The sequence below is a fragment of the Coloeus monedula genome, assembly GCF_965178545.1.
Source record: "Coloeus monedula genome assembly, chromosome: 26".
Classification (NCBI taxonomy): Eukaryota; Metazoa; Chordata; class Aves; order Passeriformes; family Corvidae; genus Coloeus; species Coloeus monedula.
The window spans coordinates 351,466-378,316 of NC_138806.1; the positions used below are offsets into that span (position 1 = coordinate 351,466).

At 45.9% G+C, this 26,851-nt stretch overlaps 1 protein-coding gene across 11 annotated transcripts in view; it reads right to left on the bottom strand.

Annotated features, from left to right (window-relative positions):
* Window positions 1–6,126: 6,126 nt before the first annotated feature.
* TLK2 (tousled like kinase 2) overlaps window positions 6,127–26,851 on the bottom strand; it is a 56,521-nt gene continuing 35,796 nt past the window's right edge. For all 11 annotated transcript variants that reach the window (XM_082297493.1, XM_082297496.1, XM_082297492.1 and 8 more), the window contains 13 exons: window positions 25,719–25,829; window positions 24,464–24,600; window positions 22,898–23,050; window positions 19,014–19,080; window positions 17,042–17,139; window positions 16,577–16,658; window positions 14,820–14,911; window positions 13,687–13,776; window positions 13,041–13,210; window positions 11,480–11,618; window positions 10,273–10,384; window positions 9,234–9,341; window positions 6,127–8,766 (listed from right to left, as the gene is read on the bottom strand). In XM_082297493.1, coding sequence (XP_082153619.1) covers window positions 8,593–8,766; window positions 9,234–9,341; window positions 10,273–10,384; window positions 11,480–11,618; window positions 13,041–13,210; window positions 13,687–13,776; window positions 14,820–14,911; window positions 16,577–16,658; window positions 17,042–17,139; window positions 19,014–19,080; window positions 22,898–23,050; window positions 24,464–24,600; window positions 25,719–25,829 — 1,533 coding nt within the window. In that variant the 3' untranslated portion in view covers window positions 6,127–8,592. The remainder of the gene's footprint in view (window positions 8,767–9,233; window positions 9,342–10,272; window positions 10,385–11,479; window positions 11,619–13,040; window positions 13,211–13,686; window positions 13,777–14,819; window positions 14,912–16,576; window positions 16,659–17,041; window positions 17,140–19,013; window positions 19,081–22,897; window positions 23,051–24,463; window positions 24,601–25,718; window positions 25,830–26,851) is intronic.

Here is a 26,851-nt window from a genome sequence, read left to right on the forward strand (position 1 = left end):
TAGAGTTGCCTCATCCCAAGCACAGCCAGGCCAGCTGGATCCTCCTCCACCCATCCCTGTGGCACAGAGCTGGGCAGCTCCCAGCCCAGCTGTGGATGCTGAAGTTGGACACAGCTCACGCACCTTCCATCACAAGCCCAGTCCCTCCTGCCATGGGGTGCTGCGCAGCTCTCCAGCTTCTGGTGCTCTGCTGAGGGCATGGGACAAAGAACATCTACTATCTGATGTAGGTATATCCCACATCCAGGAGGTGAATATAAAAGGCTTTCTAAAACTTTTAAAGAACTTTTAAACTTTTTTTTCACACCTCCACTCCAGCAGGGCTGCCCATGGCCCCAAAAGCCACCCAAAGAAGGCAGCAGACATGGAATACACTGGAAGTTGGCATATTCCTGGCTTTCTACATCAATTTGGTGCATTTGGGCCATGCTCATGGTGCCCATTCTTGTGGGAGCATCCCTGGGGGTGTGGAAGCCTCACCCCCTTGAGCTCTCCTGGGATTTGAGCAGTGCAGAGAGGGTCAGTCAGTCCTTGACACGCAGACTCTGCCATACAAATTCAGGGGAGATGATACTTCTGATGAGACCAAGCTGATGGCAGAGCTTCCTTGAGCAGGGAGCAGGATCTGGCCCTGAGCTGGCACAAACCCCTGAGGGGGTGAGGAACAGGTGTGAGCCAGCCACAATTTTGCTGTTCTTTGGAAAATAAAGGAATCCGTTGTTTCCCAGCGGGGCAGGAAGGACCTGCAGGCCGGTGCCACGATGGGCTTTGGGGATGCAAACCCTCTGGGGGGGCTAATTAAGCACATCAGCATCTGGGCTGTTGGTTTTCTAAGGCAGGGATTATTTTTTAATTGCAGCAACACTGAGAGAAAGACCTCACTGGCTTCCATGGCTGTCACAGGAAACAAGCATGACAGCCCAGAGGAGAGGAAGGAATCATCCAGATCCTCGCTCCTATCCCAAAAACTTGGAGACCATTCCAGGGGGATGCCACCCACTGAGACACCAGTAGCTGGACATGAAGGGGCTGTGAAGTCCCATGAGTGGGACCCTCCACCCATCCCAGACAAACTTGACATCCCTTTCAAGGAAATTGAACCCATTCAAAGGAAGGGACACAGCAGAGTCGAAAGGCTTTGGATCCCATGGAGCATCGCCACTTCCTGGCCTTGTGCCTCCTGTGTCTTGAAGGCCCCTAAGCGGTGTGTGATTAGCAGATAATTAGCACTTCTTAATTAATTTCTTCAACACGGGCCAACAGCTCTTTGCATGCTCTCCTCCTGATCTGGTTTAGTACCAGTTGAGTCGCTACTCGACAGAGTGGATCGGGAGGAAATGTGTTTTCCCTTGGGACGTTTCCAGTTCTGTCTGACCCCTCTGGCCCTAATGAGTTGCTGCCAGATGAGGACAAGGGGACAATGCTGCGTGCAAGGGGCAGTCAACTGCGCCACTGGCCACAATATCAGGAGAGCTCCTTGCCTGGGGAGACTGATTCGGAGCAATGGGCTCATCCCAGGATTACCCAGAACTTGGGATATTCAGTGTCAGTAGCCGATTCCCACAGTCAGAGCACCTGTATCTATCATTTAACTGGAAAAAGAAATTCTGTTTTTTTGGCCAAAGCAACATCCCATGTAGGGAGTGGTCACAGTGGAGGGGCTGCAGTGGGATGGGGTGAAACAGCATCGGCTCCAGTGAAAGTCATCCTGCAGGAGCGTTTGGAAAACATTTCTGGAGACAGATCCAAGCCACTTGCCCGCCTTTGGCTGGAGGTCTGACCTGGTCAGCAGCACTTGGGAGAAAACAGGTCAGTCAGGATGCTCAGCAAGTTGCAAAATGTGTTGCCAATGTGCAGTGGGACCCAACCACAGGGGTGGGGGAGAAACCCCAGATTTGGACCTGGGGCACTCATTTGCAGTGAGGCACCCCATGACTTACTGAGTTTGGGGCTGTCATGGGGCACGTTTGGTGTTTGCTTGTGCTAGAGGCATTAGAGGAAAGGATTCAGGGATCTGTGGACCATGAGAACAGCATCTATAGCCTTCAGATTTTCTGGAGGAAGGGTCTGACCACCCCACCAGCCACCTCCGAGGACTGGCAGGTTCTAAGGGTCTATTTATTGTATGGCCAGGGAGGCAGCATGTCCTGCTCTGTTGTGCTCTTCCAAGGGTGCTCCGCCCAGCCCACGGCTCTCTGCGGGACTGAGGGCTCCAGGAGAGCAAAGCCCTACCTGTGGGCAGCAGCTGTTGGGGGACCCTGGTGTCAGGGACTTTGCTTTGCTGGGGACCAGCAGCACCTGCCAGGCTCTGCCAGGAGCTCAGCGCTGCCTCGGCCTCATCCTGGCCCCAAATAGGACTGGCTGGGCCAAGATCAACACCCACCTGGCAGGCGCTGTGCACTGAGGTCACTGCTTGGGGAAGAGGCCGTCTTGGCGTCTGCTGGCTCCTTCTCCCTTGCGCTGGCAGCAGCAGCAGCAGCAGCAGCAGGGAATGGCCACGTCACTCTCTCTGTTTGAGACAGGCAGGAACAGCCAGACCAGCTCCCTCTCTAAGCTCCAGGGTTTGCATTGCAGGCAGCAAGGGTGATGGGTATCTCCTCGCTGGGATGGGGGGTTTGGTAGAGAACCCCATGGGGGTACAGCAAGGGACTCATCCCCAAGCTTTGCATTTGCACCCTTCCCTTTGGAGACACGCCTGGGGACACCATGCGGGGGCTCAGCTCCTCCACAGCCCCTGGGATGTTGGTTGTCATCGGAGGCCCATGCTGATGCTCCTGAGGGTTCAACACTGTGGGATGGGTCTCCGTGCTCGTGGCTGAGGCTCCACCGAGCAGGGAGTGACAGGGAGGCACCTCCTGTTTGCTTCCTGTGCTCCTCCCCCAGGAGCTGAAACATGATGTTTAGGATCAGCCCGGGCTCTGCTCGAGGCTCAGCTGTGGGTAGAGGGATCCTGGCCAAAATGAAGGGCCTTTTCCCTGCCTCCAACCCAACCTTGCAACCGTCTTGCAAGGAGCAGATGGAGCTTTGCCAGGGTCCCTTAATGTGCTTGGTCAGCCCCATTCCCCCTGACCTCCTTCCCAACTTTGCTGTCTCCTAGCACTGCAAAGGGGGTCCCTTTGTGGGTGCCCCACACGGCAGCTTTCAGAGCTCTTTGCTGCTCTCTCTCCTGCAGTCCTGAAAAGTCAGGCAAGTTCAAGCTGCAAATATATTAAAACCAGATGTGCTCACTTGGAGCTGCCATGAGGAATTTCAGGGCGCTCCAGCCCTGTGAGGGCCAGTGCCGAGATCCTGGCCTTCCGCAGCGGGGGCGGGACAAGGCTGGGGGCTGCCCAGGGAGAAGTGCTGCCCTCTGAGCCTGTTGCCTCTCCTTCCTGCCTGGCTTCCCCTGGAGGGCTCCTGGAAAGGGGCAGAGAGAAATTCCAGGCATTTACAAGAAATTTGCCTTTTAGAAAAACACTTCTTCTGCATGAGTCAAGAGCAAATTGGCAGAACTGGGCTGCAGAGTGGGGAGGGAAAGCAGCTGGAGAGTAGTGGAGGACAGCACATCCTGAACGGCATCTTCCTCCTGCCAGAAGCGGGTATGGGACCACAGAGCAGAGATCTCACCCTGTTCCCTGGCCCTTTCCAGCAAGAGCAGCACGGTCCAGTTGGCCCCAGGTGCTTCATTTCCACCTCTGCCACTGCCTTACCTCATTGGCATGGGCATGTGCCCTTCCACCTCCATCCCTCACCAGTTCCTTTAGCCTGGAGGGGTTTTGGCATCAATCCCAGCCACTCTCCTGGGTTTGGGTGTGAGTTCGTGGATTTTCAGGATTAGCAGGAGCTGGGATGAGCCAATGCTGAACAAAGCAGGTTGGGAGTCCTGATCCCAATGCGGAGCTGAGCCAGGAGCAAGGCAGTTGCCGACACAGCAGCGCGTGCTCGTGGCTCCCACGCAGCTGGCGCCTTCGGTCGGGAGAGGACAGGGCTGAGCAGAGCTCTGGATTTTTTCTTCCTCTGAATGCAAAGCAGAGCCAATCACCTTATAACTCTGCTGCTGGTGCTCCCCAGGGCAGCACAGGTGGGGATGGGAGATCTGGCCTGAACATGAGGCTGAATCTCCCTGTCTTCATTCTGCTGCTGCCCACAGCATCCCTGCATTTTTAACTTATTTCCTGTGTTTTTATCTCCATCCCTGTGTTTTACCTCCATTTGGACCATGGCACTGCTCTGCACCATCCCTGCAGCCCAAGCAACAGAGGATGGGAAAGCAGCTCCTGGCCAGGGCTGCCTGGGGGCTGGTGGAGGTCATCCCACACTGGTGGGCAGATGGTGGATAACCTCTGTTTTCAGGCTTTCCTGAATCAGCTCGAAGCACTTGAGCCTCCCCTTCACTGATGTGTTTGGAAATGAATAGCAACAGAGTGAGTGAAACACAGTCTGCAGCTGAAGGATGGAAGGAGAAGAAGAAAGACTGCAGTAACCCATCCCAGGAGGAGATGCAGGCTGGGAGCACAGAGGAGCAGGGAAGAGCACACAGAGCTGGTGGAGGAGCACATGCCAGCAGCTTCTCCTAGCCTTCACACCCCCACGCAGCTAAAGCATGGAATGGGAGCGTGTCTCAGGCCCGCTCCCAGAACAGACAATAGTGTCCTTGTGGCCAAGAGCCTATTCCTGGGTGTGAATGTAGTGACGGGAGGCTGAGCTGCTCTATGTTTGTTTGGCCTTTTGCCCCCACCCAGGGTGATGGCCGGGGGGGCACCCAGCTGCCCCCAAGGGCAGCGCTGGGGCCAGGGAGAAGCAGAGACCACAGGCAGAGCCATGTGCAGCCGTGGAAAATCAGTCTCAGTGCAAAGATGCATCAGCATTTGGTAGCAAAGGTAGGTCCGGGCTGGCTGGGAGTCAGGGCTGTGCCCAATTCTGCTCCTGCACACTCCAGTCTCCTCTTCTCCACCATGCTGGGAGTGGGAAGGTTTAGGCTGAAGTTGCTTGAGCCAAGCATGTGTAGCACCCAGAAAGCAACATCCTCCAGCAGCAGACCCCAGGCAGACACTGGCAGCGGTTGCAAAGCTCACACTGAGGGTTTGCCAGGTCACAAAATAAACTGGGACTGGCCCATTTAGCAGAGGGAAGTTCATTTATAGCATAACTCCCAACTGCAAATGTAGGAGGCAAAGCATCCAGCAAGGCAGCCCCTTGGTGAATCTTGATCCTGCAGGTGTCAGTGTGTCCCGCACATGCCCCTGCATGGGTGATGCAGGACAGTGGTGATTCTGCTGATGCTACTGAAGCACCACTGCTGCCTCTCCTGGCCCAAATCTGTGTCACATCATCTGAACCAGACCAGGGGGCTGAAAAATGATCGACTGCAGCAGCAGGGAGGGAGCTGAGCTCGCTCAGTGTTTGGTTTCACTTGCACTCACTGAGTTTGACTTTGGGCACAGCGAAGGTCGGGTCAGGTTTGCAGAGTAACCTGGGGCCTGGTGACTGTTCACCTGAGGAAGCAGCGCTGGGGGCAGGTACGGCCCTGGCTCCTGGGGGATGCCCGGCACAGCAGCCCCGCCGTGCCTGTAGAGGAGCTTGATGCACCACGGGCCCCGGCACTCCCCAGTGATCAGTCCGGATACAGACTCAACATCTTCAGCCACCAAGGTCCTTTTTCATTTTCTGTTGTGTATTTTTGTAAAGCTGCCAAGGCCTAGCCCCAAGAAATTAAAGGAGCTGCCTTTCGTCACTGCTCAGTGTGGTTGGTTATTGTGGGTGACTGAGAGGAGAGACTCGGGTGTCCATGGGCTGGGGAGCGGATGGGGGGTTGTGACCCACAGATTTGCATCAACAGAAAAGGTGGGGTTTTTTATGTCCTCAATATACAGGGATTCTAAAGGCAGCTGCTACTCTACAGGAAATGACGGACAAACCCACCTCAGCTTTCTAATTTATGTTCCAGGACAAGATCAACACCAGTAATTAAGTGACTTGGTAGTTTTCAGCAATTCCCCGTCTGATGCAGAGATCTCACTGCTCTGAGCTATGGAATGCCCCCTTCCCTCCATCCTTCCTGATCCTGTCCTGTGCCATCTCTGTGCAGCCACTGCAAGAGAGCTCGTGCCAATGCCAAGAGCAGAAAAACAGTAAAAGCCAAGCAAATCAGTTTCTTAAAACTTATTTTAATATCCATGTCTCATCTGTTGGGTAGAGCCAAAACAGTCTGGCCTGGTTTAAGTTACAAATTCTTCATACACTTTAAGTAAATGAACAGTGTGGCAATAGGGTCTGTTACTGGAAGTGAAACCCATCTTAACAAGGGAAGTGTTGCAGCCAGAATTCTACCAGGGTTCTTCCCTTTCAGCCCCGAAAGGCCATCACTGTCCCCTGGCCCTGGATGGGTGTCGCACAGCAGGAATAAATGCTTCTGACACAAAACTAATCACACCCACAGAGATACACACACTGGATGGCCAAGAAACAATGGGAGCAGGATAGAAAAAACCCTTTTAGAATTCTCCCCGATGTGGACAGATACCAAATCACCAGTTTCGGCAAAGCAGATGAAGCACCAACCCTGATTTCTCCTGACAGAGGCTGAATAAACATGTTGAAGCTGCTTGCTGGACAATTAACTTCTGGCTTAGAGCAGGAGGCATGGAAAGGGCTAAGAGAGGATGGCTGAGGATTTAAAGATGCAGTATTTCTACTCTTTGTCTAAAACACTGCAGGTTTAGACATCACCTTAAATGCAGCTGCAAGGGAGTAAATCCAAATAAAAGCCCAAGAGTCACTACAAAAATAGTAAGAAAAATCAAAGCAGCAGAGTTGTCCACTTCCCTGGCCTGTTGCTTAATTCCAACAGACTGCTCCATTTCTCAATTAACAAGTTCCTGATCAGGTTTAAGCACAGTGTTTGCAGATGATGGCGTACAATAAGGCGGACAAGTGGCAGTTCTGAGTGCATGATGGAGAACAGCACTTGCCAGGAGATGCCACTGGGGTAACAAAGCCACCCAAACAGCCCACAGGCTGCCACAGCTGTGGGTACAATCCTGGAGTTATCCCACAAAGGATCCCCCAGCCCACAGTGGTCCAGGGGTTGGGTTGGGAAGTGTGCACAGGGTGTTTTGGTTTTTAACCACCACCCTGAGTTGCAGTAGTACAGCACTCATCTCCCTCCTGGGACAAACCCTGCTCCTAAACACTGCATTTTAAATATTCTGGGTAAGAACCCCTGCCACATGTTAGGAGCAGTCCAACCTGGCTGCCACATGTTCAAGTGCTGCATTTTTTCTTTTCAGTTTTCCTTCAGTGTGGGAATAAAAAGGAGTGGGAGGCTCCCATTTCACAGCAGGCAGATCCCGCTGAAGGTACAAGACCCCACCAGGCAGATTATAGGAGGGAGACAATAATTCGGGTGTTTGCTCCTCTCAAGAACACTATCTCATTCCTTCCCATCTGAAATCGGATGCAGTGATGGCAGCAAGTTTCATGAGTCAGCAAGTTTGAAAATTGTTAAGGGAGAGAGGAAGTTTTGCTGCCAAGTCACCCAAACAGAGAAGAGCAGACAAGCCTGCAGCTTCAGAAAGCTCTAACGTGAACCAGGGTTAGTAGAGAGCTGTCTGGGCACAGATGACACCTGTGACACCTGAGCTGTGCTCCGATCCCTGCCTGCTCTCTGCCTGCCAGCCACGATCAGGCTCACAAGTGTGGAGAGCTCGGTGTGAGCATGTTGGGCTGGGTCTGCAAAAACAACAGCACTTCAACGCATTAAAAAGGTGCAACTGTTGTGAGAGTGATGATCAACAGCTAAGACCTTATGGCAGCCTGAGCTGTGACCCACTCTGACCACAGAGTGATGCAGGCCTGTTCTCCCAGGGCTTCACTGCCCTCCTGAGAAGGTGAATCATTCCTAAGAGGCCACCCCAAAGGAGCAGAAAGCTGCACCAGCTGCAGAATGGACACTGCCACAAACCTGCTAATACGGGTTTCACTGAGACCAGAAAACTGTTTTCTTCCAAAAAGTTGTTATTTTTAAAAAATTGAAATTAATTAGGGGTAAAACACTAACTCTAGTGCCATGAACAGGCAGGATCAACTTTTTTCCCCTCCAAAGGGCAAAGAGTCATATACCATCCCCAGCTGAACCTTGGTGCTTCGAGCTTTTCAGGAGATGTTACCTAAACTTTATTAAAAGAAAAAGAACAATGTTTAAATATCAACACTGGACTAGCCCAGTCTTTTTTCCAAAGTCCACATTCTTCATATGAAGCACACACGGCGTCCTGGATTCCCCAAGGCTGCATGTTCAGAAGTTCACAGTACATGGAACCATGTCTTTCTGTATTTTTTCTTCAGTTTCCCCTCCTTGCTCAGAGCAGCCACCCTTTTGTGGTCACTGACTGGATAAACCTCAAGCCATCTCCTATCCACATGGCTTGGGCTAGATGCCGAAGGTTTTCTTGATGAGAGTTGATGTTGTCATGCTCTATGGATGGAAAAAAGCAAGAGAAAAAAGCACCTGGTACAGGTTTCTTGAGACCCTTGTGGATTCCTCTGTTCCAAAGGTGTTTCTGAAAGTCTTTTTGCCGGTTTCTCAAGCAGTTTTTGGCCTATTACTCTGTCTCAGTTTGAAGAGCTGTTATTGGATGATCCAGAGGTTGATGCAATTGCAGCTCCAGCTGGGCTGCTTGTGGATACAGATTTGCGGATGTGAGGCAGCAAGTAGGGGTCACAGGCCAGCTGCTGGACATCTATCCGGTCCTCCTTTCGATAGGCCAGACACCGCCTGATGAATGCCTGCAGTACCCCAAAGCCAAAGTAAGCATTAGTTTCTTATGACAGAAACAGGAAGCTTTTGACTCTTTGGGAGTGGGGCCAACATGACAACAACCCCAGTGCTGAAATTCCTTCCTAGACACAGCACCAAAGCTCATCTTGCACCAGGAGAAGCACAGGCAGAGGCACCTGGTGTTCAGTGCTCAGCCAGACAGCTGCAGTAATCATGGAATCACAGAATGGTTTGGGTTGGAAAGACCTTAAAGCTCATGTCATTCCAACCTTCCTGCCATGAGCAGGGGACGCCTTTCCCAGATCAGGCTGCTCAGAGCTCCATCCAGCCTGGCCTTGAACACCTCCAAGGATGGGACATGCAAAGCCACTGATCACTGTGTGATAGGTGAGCATTAAACACAGGATTCCTGCTGGTTTTATGGAAATCAGGAGGCTGGAACTGCCTGTGCTCACTGACCCTCAAGCAGATTTACCTTTGCTTCCGGTGTGACTACTGGCTTTGGAGGGAACTGCACCTCAGTAGCTTTCAGGATTGTGTTCTCCTGCAAAATATCCTGTTGTGACTGGTTGTGACCGAAGGGCTACCAAAAGAAAGAAAAAAGTTGTTAAAGGTTGGTGACAGGCATAAAGAACCCGTAGCTCTGCTGTTTATCATCACCTGACATCAGCATTTTTCCAGGCAAGCAGCCCACAACTGCTGGGAAGGTGCTGTGGATACCAGAGGACCAGGACGCATTGCTCCCACACTCAACTGAACAAAAGGGATCAAGCTGGAACATGTCTGGCTTGGCCAGCAAGGATCTCCAGCTGCTCCCAGACCTCATGGGTCTGTTACAGCATTTGTCACCCATCTGAGCCGGCAGAGATTCACCCACTCATCTCTGCTGGGCTGGTTCCATGTGCCTGACTGACAGCACTGAGCAGCACATGTGTGTCAGCCCCAGCTTCCACAACACTTGGGTACCAGGGTCTACTGAAAACGAGAGCCCATGGAATCCTTTCTCTTCTCCACCCTCTCTCCTGTTGTCATTAAAAAAATCTACCTTTTCTCGTGACAAATCACCTTTTCCTGATGCACACTTTTCCCTTTCAAAAGCCACCCTAAAAGCTTCTTAAGTGGGTCTTTGTACCTACTTTTTTCCCCCTGAACACTTGCAGCCATCAAGGGCAACAAAGACTCAGGGCATTGAAAGTATCACAGCCAAGACCAGACCAAAAAACCTCAGACCATGAATGACACACCTGTCCTGCCCAAAAGGGCCTCAGTGGGAACATGCCCAGTGGAAAGAGATGTTCTACAGAATGTCTTTTCTGAAGGAAATGCCAAAGGTAAAGCACAACACAGCCTAGTCTGTGCTCCCCACTTCCATTAGCATGGGCTCTGCCCTGAAACTGATGGCAAGGAGACAAGGGAGCACATTCTAAGTCTGTGGAGAAGGAAGCAGAAGCCTGGGCTGCCTCCAAAAAGGTTTGGAAAACGCCACTACGAAAAGGAATTAAGCACCTTCTTACCTTTCTGCCATAGAGACACTGATAGAAGATGACTCCCACCGACCAGACATCAACTTTATTTGAAATCTTTGGAGGTTCTTTCCCAACCACAAAACATTCTGGTGGCAAATACCTGATTAGAAGGAAGCGTTAAGAAGTTATGAACAGCAGTTTCAAGTATTTTCCATCATTTCCTTTAGAACAGAAGATTCTATGATGAAATACTGGCCTGGGACTCAAGGGTCCCATTTCACTCCCGTGCATCTCTGGGCCAAGATCACCAATGGCTGGCTACTCCTTCTGGGAACAGTGATCCCAAGGACTCTCCAGAGACTCGTGTTTTGAGCTAGTTCAGCACAGTCAGTTTCTTTTCACCAGAGTACGTAAAACAAGCCCATTCTCTTTTACCTTCAGAACTGCTATTTGCTGTTGAAAGGGCTTGGCCAACAATTCCACAATGAAAGCACACAGCCAAAATACATATTTTTAGAAATACAACCCCATACGCCATGTCCCAGTTAAAGACACTCAGCTTCACTCAGGGTACAGCTAGTTTCATTTTTAGGAACAGAACAAAGCTGTACAACACAGAATGCCCCAACAAATGTTCTGTTGCCCATGGTGACAGTCTGCAGCTTGGGTGACATCTGAGTCACACTCGGTGGCACTCACCAAGGGTCTGCTCTCAGCCAAGGGTGATACAGTGACACTTGGCACAGAAGATAAAAGAATTGCTGAAAACACGACACTCAAGTGAAGCTCTGGCTATAGACAACACTGTGAGATTTACATCTTTTTTGAGAGCTAACTATGGATTTTCACCTCCTCATTTCAGAGGAATACTCTTTTCATCTCCCTGATGCAGCACCTGAATTTCCAAACAGGTACAGTATTCCCCTTGTTCTTGTTTAAGATGTGAGACAGAGCCACTCTGGACTGTGAAGGAGCAGCCAAGCCCCACTCTGGAGCTCGCTATCTCAGCAGCATATGCAGCTTTTCACCAACCCTTTGAATATGAGTGGGTTTTCAAACACTGACCTACTGAACAGTGAAATGCTGCCAGCCTCAAAAGGAGCTGTGTGACAACAAGAGCAGTTTCCAGGGTCTCAAACCTCCAGTGTGTCAAGCTGTCACAGACAATGGCAGCACACACAGAGCTGACACACATCCAAAGCTGTTTATAAACTGTTCTTGATCTTAACTTGCAAGTGTCCCAGGCATCGCTTACCAGTAAGTACCAGCCCCCTGCGACGTCAGCTCCATGCCATCAACTGAGTTGTAGCTGTCATCGTCCATGATTTTGGAAAGTCCAAAATCTGTGATTTTTATCTCTCCACATGCAGTACCATTGACTAGAAGAATGTTACCTAGACAAAGGAAGGAAAACGCCCTTAGGATACACATTTAGCAAGAATAAAATTGCATTGAGCCCTGCACTGCACAAGGACAAGGGACCTACAGTGAGGTGCACCAGATGTTTTAACTCTCAAAACCCTGAACTTCAGAGACAACTGGAGACCGCCAAGTGCTAGAGCTGATCTGCTCATCTTGAATGACCCAGTGACCTCATATTGCTTGGAGCCTCCAGATCCTGAGCCCTGTTAGCCAAATGAGCTTCAAGCCCAGCCTGTTTTGACCCCTCCCAAAGGTCCTGTTGGACGGGCAGGTCAAAAAGGAGGATTAAAGAGAGAAGTACACATACACAGTTATGACTCATTCTGCCCAGAAGTTCCGACTTGCCCTGTCCTCTCAACATTCCAGAAACTCTCCTTCCTGGCAGTGCTCCCCAGTGACTTTCTAAGCCCAAAAAGGACAATTACTGCTTAGGCAAGAGACTTTTGTAAACCCATCAAGAAGTCAGATCATCACTGTTTTTCTCCAAGCCTACAATAAAGTAGCAGAACCGTGTGTGATGGCAGTGGATGAATCACAGCTCTAGGCAGCTGCAGGCAGAGCTCAGACAACTTGGGAACAGCCAGGGAGGAAACGGGGTCACTACAACCAGTGCAACAGCACCATCTCCTGTACACATTCCTCGTGCTGATACAGCAAACCACATCACAAACCAGTTACACAATGATGATGAGGTGCCACCAGTACAGGGAGACAAGCCAGGGATAACTGCCCAAAGAGACGGATGAATTTACTGGACTAGAAAAAAAGCTATGTAGCCAATATGCATCATCCCAAAACAGAGCATTTCCATTTTCCCCCTTGTGGCTCTGCCCCAATGGTAGAAGGAAAATATACACCACCATTTGGGGAGGATCTTCTTCACAGCAGATGTAACTGAATTAACTCAAAGGCAGACCTGAGCAGTCTGACTGTGTGTCCTCAGCTTTGGGAGCTGTCACACAATATGAAAAAAAGAACATTTCAAAATTAGCTTCTGCCATCAAATTTTCAGCCAGATGATTACAGAAAGAATAAGCCAGAAGAATGGGAACATGAAGCACACCAGTAATGGTAGGAACCTTTATGAAGCAATAACAGAAACTTGCAACAGCAGAATACAAGCAAGACATTAAGAAAACGAACACAGCCACTTCAGGGTTCAAGGGCTCATTCTTAACAATGTTACACCTCTTTGTTTTATGTTGCAATTCCAGGAGACAACACCCTTTCCACATTTTCCAAATGTTCTGTGCATTTTGTTTTTTTCTTGTTGCAAGTTAGCTTTCCCAGGCAACCCTGTCTTCTTTTTGCTCTCTGACCAAAGGAAACTTCCTCATATTACTTGTAACCCATTACATTTCCTTAGCATCCTTAAGCATGTCAGCACAGCATACCTGGTTTAAGGTCATAGTGTATGATGGGAGGTTTGATTTCATTTAAGTATTTTAAAGCATTCACAATCTGCATGATAATGGATCGTGCCTCTTTCTCTGACATTAGCTTGTGCTGTTTCAGGTAGAAGTCCAGATCATTCCCCTCACAGTATTCTAACACTGTACAAAACCTGAAAGAAAAACATGAGTTATTGCAATTAAGGCACCTGATAGAAACCAGAACACTTTGTTACTGCTTGTCTGTAACTCACCTATTTGGCCAATATTTAAATTAAGAGTCCCTCAGCCTCTTAATCCCTTTCTAGAAGTAAGTTACCAGGAGCACAGGCCTCAATGCTCAACAGTACAAAGGTCAGAGATCCCCCATTAAAGACCCAGAGGCTGAAAGCTGTATCAGCTGTGGCATTTGCCCAGGACCAAGAGCAGGATTTACCAGTAAAGCACCACATCTGACAGAATACGCCACACTGGTTTGTGAGCTGGAGTCTCTAGAAAACCAGCGTATGCTGGAAGTACACCTTGGTTATCTCTGCAGTAAAGTCTAACATTGGTGTGGACACTTTCTGGACTCTCCTGGAAAGTTTTAAATACTTTGCCTTTAGTGAATAGGTCAAACCATGGGAAAGGACAGAGCAACACAACTTACGAGTCAGTATCCAGTGAGAAGTAGTCATATAGTTTAACTATTCGAGGGTGATCCAGTTCTTTGTGAATTCTGTACTCTCTACACGCATGTCTGAAAACAGCAAAGTCTGAGCATTAGTCATACAAGTGACTTAAGTCTAATTTCTCCAGATACTGAATCCAGACATACCACACAGCATCCAGCTTCAATCAAGCCCATGCACGTTCCTCAGACAGCTTCAGAAAAAGCAAGTGAAGGAGGAACTGCACAGAACAGATCTTGCAAATCACAGAACCAGAGTGCAGCTCCAACCCTGGCAATGCTACAAAATAACTCATCTTGATTAATAGTACTGCTTGCCAAAATAGAACAATCTCATAAATCCTTAAGAGATCCAAGATAGCTGAATACAAAAATCAGCAAGTTCTAGAAGAATTCCATGATGCTTAGCCGCCTAATTTCCAGGCTTCAAATTCAGCTTGGTTTGTCCCAGTGACTTGTTGAGGAGTTAAGAACACAGCTTTATCTTGGAAGTCCTATGGAGGAGGCTCAGCTGTCACTCTGCAGAATTAGCTAACCCATGGCATTAGGGAGCAAGAGTTACCAACAGCAAAAGGCTTCCAGTAAAAAATTTCTTCCTAAAATTTAATTTAACCCTGCTTCTGTGTCAGGTTGAAGCCATTCCCCCTTGTCCTGTCACTCCAGGCCCTTGTAAACAGTCTCTTTCCAGCTTTCTTGCAGGCTCCCTTCAGGTACTGGAAAGACACAATTAGGATCACTTATTCTAGGAAACAGGAAGGGGGATGACTTCCAGGGAGCACAATGCAGGTGTGTACCTGAAAGATGGGCAGGAAAAACCATTTCCCACGAAACTGCTTGAACATTTCAGAGGGAAGCCACTTCAGCACTTTCCCCACAGAGCTGGTGCTTTAAAATGCAGAGCCACATGGCTCATACAAAACTCTCTGTGTGTATGCACACATTTAGAACATTTCTAATCTGACCAAAACTTCTGCAAGTAGCTACTGGGACAGAAAGTAGCTTTTGAAATGTGGCAAACACAGGAAAAAACTGGCAGCCTGTTCACAGGCACTGGATAACCAAATGCAGGAGGAACCGGAAAACATGTCTGGCTGCTTTACAAACTCACTTACTTGTGATAGTTTTCTTTCTTCTCATCCCTCCAGTTTTTATTTAACTGGTGTATTTTCACAGCTACATATCTCTGTTCTGTTAAATCAAATGCCTGCAGAGAGAAGAGCTGAAAATCAGTAGGAATCATAGGCTCAAGGTAACACTGCAAAAGCTGACAAGCTCTAATAAACCAATATCCCCACCCAGGAAATCAGCATTACAACATAGTGAGGGAAAAGCAAACCCACATTTTTATGTAGTAAGTTTCACTAACGAATTTAAGCAACTCTGGAAACAACTGAATATTCTGTGCTTCGATCTGACTTCCCCACAGAATCTAACTCACGCTGCATTGATTTTGACATTTTACTACCAGAGCTACAAAGGGACCAGGAAGACCAAATGACCAAAATATAGACAGTTTTTATCCTGGGAAAGACCCTGCCATTATTTCCCAAAGTCCAAAATTAATTTTCTACACTTGTGTTAATAAAAAACAACCACCAAAATGCAGAACATTTTCCAATGCTTTGTTTCACACATGTAGCTCAGCTTTCCAACTTGGAGCATAATGTTTCAGCACATAGAAAAGCTGGAGAATTCAATGGCAGAGCTGTGTGATCCTGTGCTTTATTCTTACCTCCACTTTTTTATTATTTAAACAGTCTTTAAAGAATGGACCTCTGAAATTGCACTCAAGGAGCAATGCAGAAATCTTCTACCTTGCCTGAGAGCAGCAATAGCTCATAATTTCCAGGACAGGACAAAATGCTGCGGTAAGCAAACAGGCATAATGTGTGTTCATCTCAAAAGTTGTCTACTTAATTCTTAATGCTTAATAGATTGGCCAAGACCCTGGAGAAGAAGGGCTAAGCATTTCTTTGTTTTAATAACAGTTATAACTCTTAAGAGCAGGCAGGTAGGAAACATTCATACCCTCTTGCTTCCATCTGTGGAGCCAAAACTTTCTGCTTAGTCAGCAAAGGAGCTCAAAGTACTTGCACACAGCTCACACTCCTTTTTTCCCCCCCATCTGAACAGTCTAGTCCTCTTAGTTTAGGTCCCCACTGTTGTGCTGCATCAAAATAATAAAGCACCACGAAGTTTCCAATATTTGTATTGGCACAATTATTTCCATTCTAGCCAAATTCAACATGAATTCAAAACTTCTGAGTACAGATAGGGAATATTGAGAACTGGAATGGCTCTAAGTGAAATAGTCAAATAGCAAGCACCAAAGCATCCCAGGTCTTGGCTGTCAAGAGTGCTGACATGCCAGGAATCCTCAGCTCTAAGGAATTCCCAACAGTACACACACACACTGCCCCCCCCCCCCCGTCTGCTATTTCAGAGGGTAAAATGAAGACACAAGAAACAAAGCTTTACATCCCCAGGAAGTACAGGCTTTGCTCTTATTATTGGAGCTATTTTCTCTTGTTTACAGAGATGTTCAGACTTGCTGTGCCATCTCAGTAAGGCTTAGACACTGCAGGTATTTGTACGTAGCATTTGAAGAAACAAGTGGTTTGCTTCTCTGTCCTAACAACAATTGAAGACTTGGTACAACATTTTTTGACACACATTTGAAGGAAATTTGACCTCTGAGGACAAGGCCAGCACCTGAAAATCTCAACTCTGATGTCTAATGCAAGCCAGATGCACCATGAGCTTTGTCCTCCCTTTTTCCCTCCATAACCCACACAGCACTGAGAAAAAAAGTGTAAAAATTCTGCTTCCCGCAGATCCAGATTATGCCAGATTGCCACTTCCAAGTTACCTTATATACTTCACTGAAGCCACCTCTACCCAGAAGATGTAGCAACAAATATCTATCATTTAGCGTTGGATGGTCTTTAAATCTGGTGAGAAAGACAGTTTAAGAAGACAGAAATAATGAAATCCTCTGCACAATAGATCACAGCTACTTCACAGCTAAGAAATAACGCTTTCTCTTTCAGACAGAGAAATATTACAATCGTGTTAATGACCGACACTTTTGATGCTATTTGATCACTCTGCATCAATGAAAGACTATTTAATGGTACCTTGATGCACTTGGAAGCCTTTGTCTTACAGAACTTCAAACTATAACTGTACCACCCCACAATCAAGTGACTATTGAGTTTTAACATCAATTTTAAAAGGATTAAGTGTTTCCCATTATGAAAAGATTGTTTCTCATTATGAAGAGAACAAATAAAAAATAACTTTAAGTTCTCATCCCTGAATCCCATGTACTTACTGTGAATTATCTTCATTGTGTATCCTTTTCAATTCCCTGATGTGCAGATTTCTAACCCTCTCTAGCCGTTCCAGCTCTGCCTGGATCTCTGCTTCTTCCTGCACAAGGAAAAACCAAAAGGAAAACACAACACTCTGTAAGGTACTGCAGGTAGTGTTTCCACCTGATTTATGGAAACACAAATGCAAATCCACTTCTGAAGAGGTTATTGGCACAAAACTTGTCTGGGAGATCAGAGAGATGGTCAGGTTCAATTTGCAGTCAGGTGGCAAGTAACAGGAATGAAAACTGACTGGGTAATTCTGTTCACACCTACACAGACAGGAGGAGACACATCTTTACACCTCCTTGTTTCTAATGCTTTCTGTAATTAAGAAGCCTTGTTGCTGTGGTCTTGCTCCTTCCCTGAGTTAGTGCTACTGCAGCTGTTTTTGAAGGAATTTCAGTTTTGGTGGGACAAGAGAAAGAAGACAGCCTCAGCAGTAAGAGCAGGGATGTCATGATGCCAATGTGAGATGGGGCAGCGCGTCTGGACAGGATGGGAAGTGTGAGAGAATGACATTATGTTCTACTAGTGGTAACTGCTCAAACATGTCAGTGTTCCTCAATGCCATGTGGAAGTTCTGACATAGTGTTTGTCTAGCTGCAAGTTCTGGTGCCCTCAAAAACAACATGAGAATGAATTCATGTCACTGTGGCCAGGGCTGCAAACCTCAATTCAAACGTGCTCCCTGAGCAGTATAATTTGTGTATGTGACTCAGGGGACACCATTACCCATCTGTCTTGTGACTCTGCTCCTTCCCATTCCAACTGGTTCTATTTTTAGACATAAAGAATGAGCCAGTTTCCAAAAGTGGAGAAGGATAAGCGCAGCTTCAGACAATGCCACGATCCCAACACATTACTTCATTTTCCATTAAGGTCCATTTACAAATGGATTCCTCCATTCCAGGGTGCCAACATTACATGCCAGCATACATGGACCTGCAGTTAATCCCCTGCAGCCATGTGAGAGCTGTGCAGCCAGCACGCCTGCAGCATTCCCCTGCCCGTATCACTTCTCTTTGTTCACAGGTCAATAAAGCATAATGGGCAAACTGCCAGCAGATTCCAGGTGTGCAGTAGCTTTCCCCTCCACAGAAAATAACAAGGAGTATGGAGGCATTAATGAGGCCTTGCATTCTGCTTGTGTGTCAAGATTACAGGAGAAAAACTAAATGTAGAGCTGGAGCACCACCTGAGAAAAGAAGCAGCACTCCAGCAAGACATTTGCTTCCTCTTTGGTTCACTTCCAAAGGAAAACTCCTTGGCCTTAGCAGAGATCACACCTAACCAGGAAATGGCAAAAGATACCTACTTTTTGTCCCAGTATTTCATCTGTTGAAGTGTCCCAGAAAACTTATTTATAGGTCACTGCAATCACTTTCAAGGTAACCAACAGCTTATCTAAATATAACCTCACTTGCAGGTACAGTTCCTACTGAGGCCAAGGTATTTGAGAACAAATGTGCATTGCAGCTGCCTGAACAGGACTGGTTTGCAACAGCCCAAGAGATTTTATTGGACTGATAATGTTGGTTACTCAATACTGCAAAGAACTGCGAAAGTCTTTTGACTGTTGCATTTTTTTTGTTGTGCTCTTATAATTTTCTCCCCTTGGTCCATTCCTTGCTGTTCCCCCATGTCATGCACATTCAGAGTCCAGCACCAGGCAGGTCACAGTGACAGAAAATGTATCAAAAGAGCAGAACTCTGCATGAAATCTTAACCGTAAGGACACAGAAATCTATTTATTGAAGCAAAGAACATCTTTCGTGAATACCACCACACTGAAAAAATTATTACAAAATCGAGGCTATCCCTTCCAAGCACAAAACCCTCTTGACGATCAAACAAGCAGTGACCTCTACAGAGAAATGCTCTCGTTCACAGAATACTGCACAAAAAGCCTTTGCTGCAACTAGTTCTTACCTTTTTAAGATGACCTAGTCGGAGTTTGAAGATTTCCTCCTGTTCATGGTATTCTGCTAATGTTAACCTGTGTAAAAAAGAGAGACTCAACACATTAGGTTTCAAGATGTGATAAAGTGAACAATCTGCAAATACACATTGTCAGTGGAAGTAACAACTCCACAGAGTAAATCAACAGCACAAAATTTTTAGATAAACTCTGCAATCTGTATTTTTTAATAATCAGTCTAAAGGAGAACAAAACCTTAAACCTCAACAACATACATTAATTTCAAATCCAAGTCCCTAGTAACACCTATCTAGGCTACTGATTGACTTTTAACTATGACAGCTAAACCATAATCTAAATATAGAAAAGTGAACCCCAAATATTCCACATCTTATTTTTCCATGTAAAGTTTGCTTTACTGACTTATTTTCAAATTTTTCTTTGTAACAAAAGCTGGATAATTTCAACACATATATTCACTCTGAGACTAGAAGCACACCTGGCCACACAGCCGCTGCAAACAGAGCAATGACCTGGGATTCAGAACTTCTTCCTGTTTCATGTTCTGCCAAGTGGCTTCCAGGGAAACCTTGGGAAATTTACTTTATTGTATTTTTGACTTCACATGTACTTAGGAGAAGCAATGGGATAAGGGGAATAATCCCTATTTTATTGATAGTAAATGATGTCCGAAGTTTCTGCTCTAGGTGGTTGGTCAAAAAAAGTTTCATAACATTTTCAATGTCTTTTCCACGCCAAGCGCGCCACGTAGGACAAAGCACAGCCTTACATTAAACAGTGACAGAGCCAATCACTTGTGAAATACAATGACACGCTGAGATCTTTAGGATTAGAAAAATGAATCACTATATTAATTGTCTCATTACTACCAACAAGGAATTTGGTAAAAGCATCCCATGTGAACATAAAACTATGAAGCCCTTATCAACTGCATCTGTTCACTCCGTAAACAAGATCTGCACGTGACAGCATACAAATACCTTTTTTTAAACCTAAACTGAGTTCAAAGCATATCCCAGGAGGATTCCTGTAAGAGCAGTTATGCTCTACCACAGTACTTCACACAGGGTTAGTGCAGGAGGCCTCCAGAGCATCAACACCTCAACTTCTTTCAAGGGGGGACCGAGTCCTACATCCGTGCAGGGAGACCTTACTCAGTACATTGAGATGAGGGAGCATTCATCTCATCAAGTGCTCCTCTTCAAATGCCCCAGGCTTCCCTCTGTTGATAATGCAGAGTCCATGCACTTGAAACAAGGCCTAAAGCAGTTGCCACCCGATAAATTTAATGGAAAACTCATAAGCCAAGTTCCCTATGAAAGAATCTTGAGCAGAAGGAACTACTTATTACAAATTAAAGATACATATAAAACAAAGCCAGTACCAAAAGGTCACATGTTGTCTCATTTCAAATAAAACTGCTGAGGGCCCTGAGCTGGACTTGATGGTCCTTGGGAGTCCCCTCCAACTCAGGACATTCAGTGATTCTATGACTCTAATTTGCACACGCAGCCTGAATTTTAATTAGATTCAGATAATCTAAAAGACCGTCCCAAGAGTTTAGGTCTTTGTGATTCTGTGATTCTTTGGTTGCTGTTGCTGTGTAAGGAATTAAAAGAGACAATTGAATAAACCAGCAACAAGGTTTGCACATATACTCGTGCACAAATAAAAAACACCATCAATCAGTCCATTCATTAGGGCAGAGATGTAACGAACACCACGAGGCTAACACTGCCCAAAACAGCCTATCACAGCAACCACCACAAAAATCAAGGGGGCTCTGAGACAAACACCGTCCTGTTTCACAGAAACATGCTGGAAACCCCCTACCTACCCCTAGTGTTGCCCAAGCTGCCCTAATGAATCTCAACCAGCCCCAGCAGATTAATCTTCCTGAATGAAAATTCTTTTCTCATTCACAGGCTAGAAACTCATTTTGGGAGAGCTTGTGTTTAAATTCGCATCACAGGACCTTCTTCTCCTTTTTAAGACACAGCAACAACCACGAACCAAAGAGGAACCAAAAATCAAAAAGGAATTTGGCTGTCTGCTTCTCATTCAACTTTTAGAAACGTTTATATTTAAATTGCCTAAAAGTCAGCCTCTTATGTAAGAGTTCCACAATGAAAAGCCTCCCTCCAGAAGTCAGAAAATTTTGTTCCTGATACACAATGGTCCAACAAATTCACTTACTGGATAACTAATGATTAAGCAAGTAGTCAGTCCAGTTGCTACAGCTGACTTGCAAAAATCCCAGTGTTTTCACATAAGCTACAACACTCCACATGAACCATATCCACACCCTGGCAAGCAGTCTTTATCACGCACATGACAAGAAGCTTTTCTAAACCACAAAGATACCACCCTGAAATACATCAGTGAAGAATGATAAACCAGCAAGAATCAGAGAAATAGACCCGGGAGCCCAAGAGGTTTCCTAGCAGAGCATGGTGAAGCTGGATTATGCCAAGGCAGGCTCACAGCACAAGCAGAAGCATCACAGACATGACAAGGACTCCCAGGGCACATCAGGACCTGTGCTACCATGTCTCCAGAATAAGCCACACTACAGCTGCACCAGACTGCTGGAGAGAAAGAATTCCACAAAAATGGGGAAAGCTCATCCTGCCTTTTGGAAGTGAAAGGTTACCACAACGAATAGCAACAATTCTAAATATCCATGTACAGACATTCCATTTGCTTCTCCCAGCTCAAACCTGGCAATACAAAAAGAGGACTTTAAAGTTTTATTTAGTTCTTTTCAGGCTCCCTTGGCCAGAACGAGGGGGGAAATGTCTCCAACCAACTTAGTTATTTGCAGGAAGCACCCAGTGCTCTCCACCACAACTCACCTGATCTGCAGGTACCTGTATCCCATTTGGGAGCTGAGGGCACCCTAAATATCAGGATTCACCCAGACTTCTGCCATCTTTGCTGAGACTGCGAAGGCAGTGGGAGCTTTTGCTTCACATGCCCTTTTAAAGATCAAGACCAAGAATTCAATGGGCTTCCAGAACTCTGAGGTCAAGTCAAGCCCAGGAGATTTAATAACGAAAAATGAAAAATGTCAATGAGAGTTATGGTATTAACCTACAGCAATAAAATGAAGTCTGTAAAGGGAACCAGGAGAAGGCAGGGCTGAATCTATAACTAAATGTATTTCCAACCCACAGAAACTCCTGAAAAAATAATGTTTTCAATTTCTTTCGAGACCCAGCTTTACTCTAGAAGAATATCAAGTCTCTTAGAGCATCAGTAATTTCAAAAGAGGCAGGGGAAAAAAAATAAAATCCATGAGAAGAGTAGCACTTCCATCATTTCCCTGAGTCACGTATGTGTGAAGAACTGTTTTGGAGAACAGGCCAATGCTCAATGCACTGTCTCTGTAACATAGAGAGTATCTTATTCCTTTAGCATCCCAAATGAATTATTTCAAAACTCTTAACTCAGAATTCTCCACAGTAAACACACAGATATCAAGGCTTCTAAAGGTGTACAATTTTGTTTTCCTTAAAAAAAAGCACCACAGATACCCTGCTACCAATATAAATTCTGAACTTGCAACACTAAAGTCAGACCCCACTTTTCAAACCTGACACAACAGGAATACTAAAAACATTACTGGACTCAAAAAAAAATAAAGCTAATCTCATACAAAGTCTGGACTCAGCAATGATCCTTCTTTTACTTCAATGAAAACTATTTAGAACTGGAGCCAGATGTTGCTGAATGCCAGGCTAATTCCACAACATTCATTTGTGCATGGAGTGAAGCCTGGAGGCAAGGGCAAGATTCCATTTCCCAGGAGAGATTTTGTCCTCTAATCAAAGCATGTGGTTTTGCCACGCACCAAGAAGGCCACAGAACCTACGTTTCATTTTCTGCTCCGTTGGTCTTGTTCTTGCGCTGCTTCTGCTCGGTGCTTGCTGGAGGGGTCTGGCCCATCGCTGGGGGCTTCCGCTTTGCTAACATTTTTCGTTGTCTTTCTATTTCTTCCCGCTGTGAATTTATCCTTTCCTGTTGCCTGAAAAGCAGAGAGGGAAAAAAAAAAAACACGACACAGATAACTAAGGGTGTGCACTTGGTTGTCTTCAACATCTGTTCTTACCAGATTGGAGCCATGAATTTCAAATCAGTTGTACTTGTAAGATTTGTAACAAAATATTTCTGTACAGAAAAGTGGAATGTGCCAAACATGATGAGTCAGAATTTTAAAGGTATTTTTACACAAAATGGGATTTTTTTCCTGGCTCACAGAAACCCTTCAGTAAGTAAAAGGTTTAATCCATGCAGAGGACATCCAAAGGAGTTGTTAACCCCACAGAATCCCAGGATCCATGGCAAGTCACTAACTTTCCACACACTTTTTCCTAGAAGCCTCTGTTCTAAATCTCAGATTTTCCTGGTAAAACTATTCCTGAAGTCGGGCACTGTTTGAGAAAGTATCCTTACACTTCAAAAGTACAGTTAAGCTATCCTAAATTCTCTGGAATATAACCAGCACCATTCCTGATTTCACTAAGAAACCGTCTCTCTCCCAAGACAAAAAGACTATCTTGCAACATTTTACAGTGATAAAAGCACTCTTGAAATTTCAAGTCTGAATGACCTAAACATTTGCAGACCTAATTCCCCCTTAAAAAGGGACTGAGACTGCAGGTAAGTATTCCAGAAGTATTTTTTCCATGTCTTACAGCACAAACTAAGGAAGAATTATGAAGTCCTTAATCTGTGCCTAACAAGAGCTGCACCTCCCTATCACTACAGAAAAGTGTTGTGATTTTAAAGGATCACACATAGCTCTCTAGTGCAATTAATTTGCCAAGTCCTACTTAAAGGTCTAGGCCAGGTGGGAATTGGCTGGGTATTTCCATTAACATCCTGCATAAAGGGTCTCTGATCTTCATTTCCAGGTTTCTGCAGCCCCTTTGATCACTGTTACCAGAAGGCAAAACAAGTTAAATAGTATGGATTTTCTCTTTCAAGCTTCTCCACTTTCTACTCTCAAAAAAAAAAAAAAAAAAAAAAAAAAAAAAAAAAAAAAAAAAGCAAGCTAATTAGCCTTCTTTGACTAATATATGCAAGGATGCAAATCAAATTGATTCACTCAGGATGTATGTGAGATTTTGGTCCACCCCTCCATCCCAAGCACTACACAGCCAGGTGGGTGCACTGAGGATTCCCAACAGGTAACAACAGTTGGCCCAAAGGCCAACTCAAACCATTTCATTCCAGTTCAAGTCTCTGGAAGTTTCAGTGGAAATGGATTTCTCACTTCAGTGTGAGTAAGTTCCCCATTGTCAGGAGTTCCTATCTGATCCTTCCATGCATCAGTCACACCATTCTCACATTCTGACGTGCAAGACATCACACACAACTGTTGGGGTTTTTTTCCATTTCTTCCTCTGAAGTTAAAGACAATCCTGTTTGTCCTCACTTGATGAGGTTCTGGAAGGCATAGCCATCTGTCCACTGCTCCGTGAAGGATGCACCGTGCCGCACCGTGGTGAAGTGCCCCAGCCTCAATCGATCCTGCATGCTCTTATCTCGGCATGCCATCTTCTCCTGCTTTGACTGAAAGCAAAATAAAGCCACATAAAAATACAAGCCATAAATTACTAGCTAAGGGCTGTGCTGCGTTTTAAATCACCACCAATTCTTACCACTTTCTATTATTTCAGTTCTGCTTATCTGAAACCCAGCTGAATATCATTGATCAAGTTATTGCTGGTGCTTTGCACTGGTCTGACAGGCGTTTGTTCACCTCCATCCTGACATTTCAGCCTCACTCTTCCCTCCTGATGACTGCCTGGGCAGCTCACCCATCCTATGATCAGCTGAAATCAGCCTGGCAGTAGGATTAGAACTATCCCTTTGTATCAGTAACTTAGCTAGACTGCAGGCCCAGCTCTGATCAGACCCTTATTCAGGAGATGAAGAAAGAAAACGCACCTTGAATCACTATTAAGACTAAGACACAGTGATCAGCCAGCTCAGTCCTAGCCTTGTACCATGTCCTGAAGTGACACAATCTCAGTTAGGTCACCACTCTGGAGGAGGGAGCCCTGCTCAGCCAAGAACAATCAGCTCTGTGACAAAAATCAACTCAGACTGCATGTCTGCTACCAGCCAGCACCTGGGTAGTTTTGCCCATCCAGTGCTCACAAACAATAGGTGTAACTGGCCAACAGGTGAAAGAGCAATCAAACCCCCACACTGTTTAACCATCAGGAAAGCTGGACATCTTTCAATACCGAAGCAGGCTGGATGCTGGTGAACAACAGCCTGGCACTGGCCCCAGTGTGTTGTTTTCAGTGTTACACAAAGCAACGATCTCCGACTTTGCTGTTTGAAAGAACAGAGCATATCTGCAATTCCACTGCACAATGGGACACTGCTCCTGCATCCCCAGAGCTGCAAGGAGTTGCTTTTCAGGTGTATGGGTTTCCAAATCAAGCAATGCCTGCTGCATTTAGAGCTCTTTCTCTTAGGCAAGAGATCACTCTGACACTGTGCAAAGTGACCAAATCTGAACCACTTCAGTCTTTGGATTACATTCCTTTTTGCAGAGAAATAATTCATGACATAATTCCAGTTATCTTTTATCACTAAAGCAACAGGAGCAGGTTTTTACTGTTAAGAAGATAGAGATGCTTTCAAGGACATGAACTGCAGAGATGTCCCCTGCTCACCTTTTCTATAAGAAGCTTCTTGCTCATCGTTACACATCGATTCAACCGCTCCTTGTACTTCTCCAGCATCTTTTGCTGCTCGTCTATCTGCCGTCTCAAATCACAGTTGGCCTAAAAGTGAACAGAGGACAAAGCCTGTGACTTTAAACCACTCAGAAGAGCCAAACTAAGCATCACTTAGGAAGAAGTTTCTCCAGCTAGCTGTGGGGATCAGATTAAAGTCAGCAAACCAGCAGGATAAAAGAACAGGTTTTGTTTAGCAAAACATCCAAGACAAACTCTTAAATTTTTAACTCACATCTTAACACCCCTCTAGAACAGGGAAGTTCTGTCATCCTGGTTTACATGTAAGGAACTAAGGTACAAAGAGAATAAAGACAAGCAAAAGTATTTTAATTTTTTTTTGTTGTTAAACATTTAAGACCTTGCCACAGCTACCAAGCCTCAAAATAGCTTAGTCGTTGCTGGACTATCCTCTGTCTTTAGCCACAATACTGGCAGAAGAAAAGGATGGGGGAACTCCCTTTGTACTTTCAGTCAAATTCTTGTTCAAGTCACTTTCCATCAGCCCCTCTACAGACTGCTCTCAGTGGCAGCTGCTGCTTCACACCACCACAGCATGCAGCAGGACTGTATGTGCAACCACTTTCATTAACAGAGTCAAATTTAACCACTTCCCTTCCAACTAGTAGTCTGGTAAAAACAAAATAATAATAATTAAAAAAAAAAAAAAAAAAAAAAATCTATTTCCTGCTTCATGGATTGTTTCCACAAACTGACATGTGCCCCGTGTCTCTGTAAGCTTGACTGAGCTCTTTCAGGTGCTGAGACCACACACACAAAGCCTTCCCTCTACTCCCTTTAATGTCCCTTCTAATGCTTTTCAACACTTCACAAGAGCTGCCTCTCCAGCTGATGAAAGCTAAGTCAATTAGAACTCCTCCATTAAGACAAGATCCTTGATTAGAAGGTATTTATCTTTTATTGACAAATACTAATGGGTTAAGAGCTTCATCCTTTTGGTTTGGCCAAAGCATGTTCTCATCTCTATACAGGTCTCTGACTCTCCTGAATGAGCATTTCAGAACATTACTTCCCAGGCTACTGAGAGGCTACTGGACATGCTGCCAAAC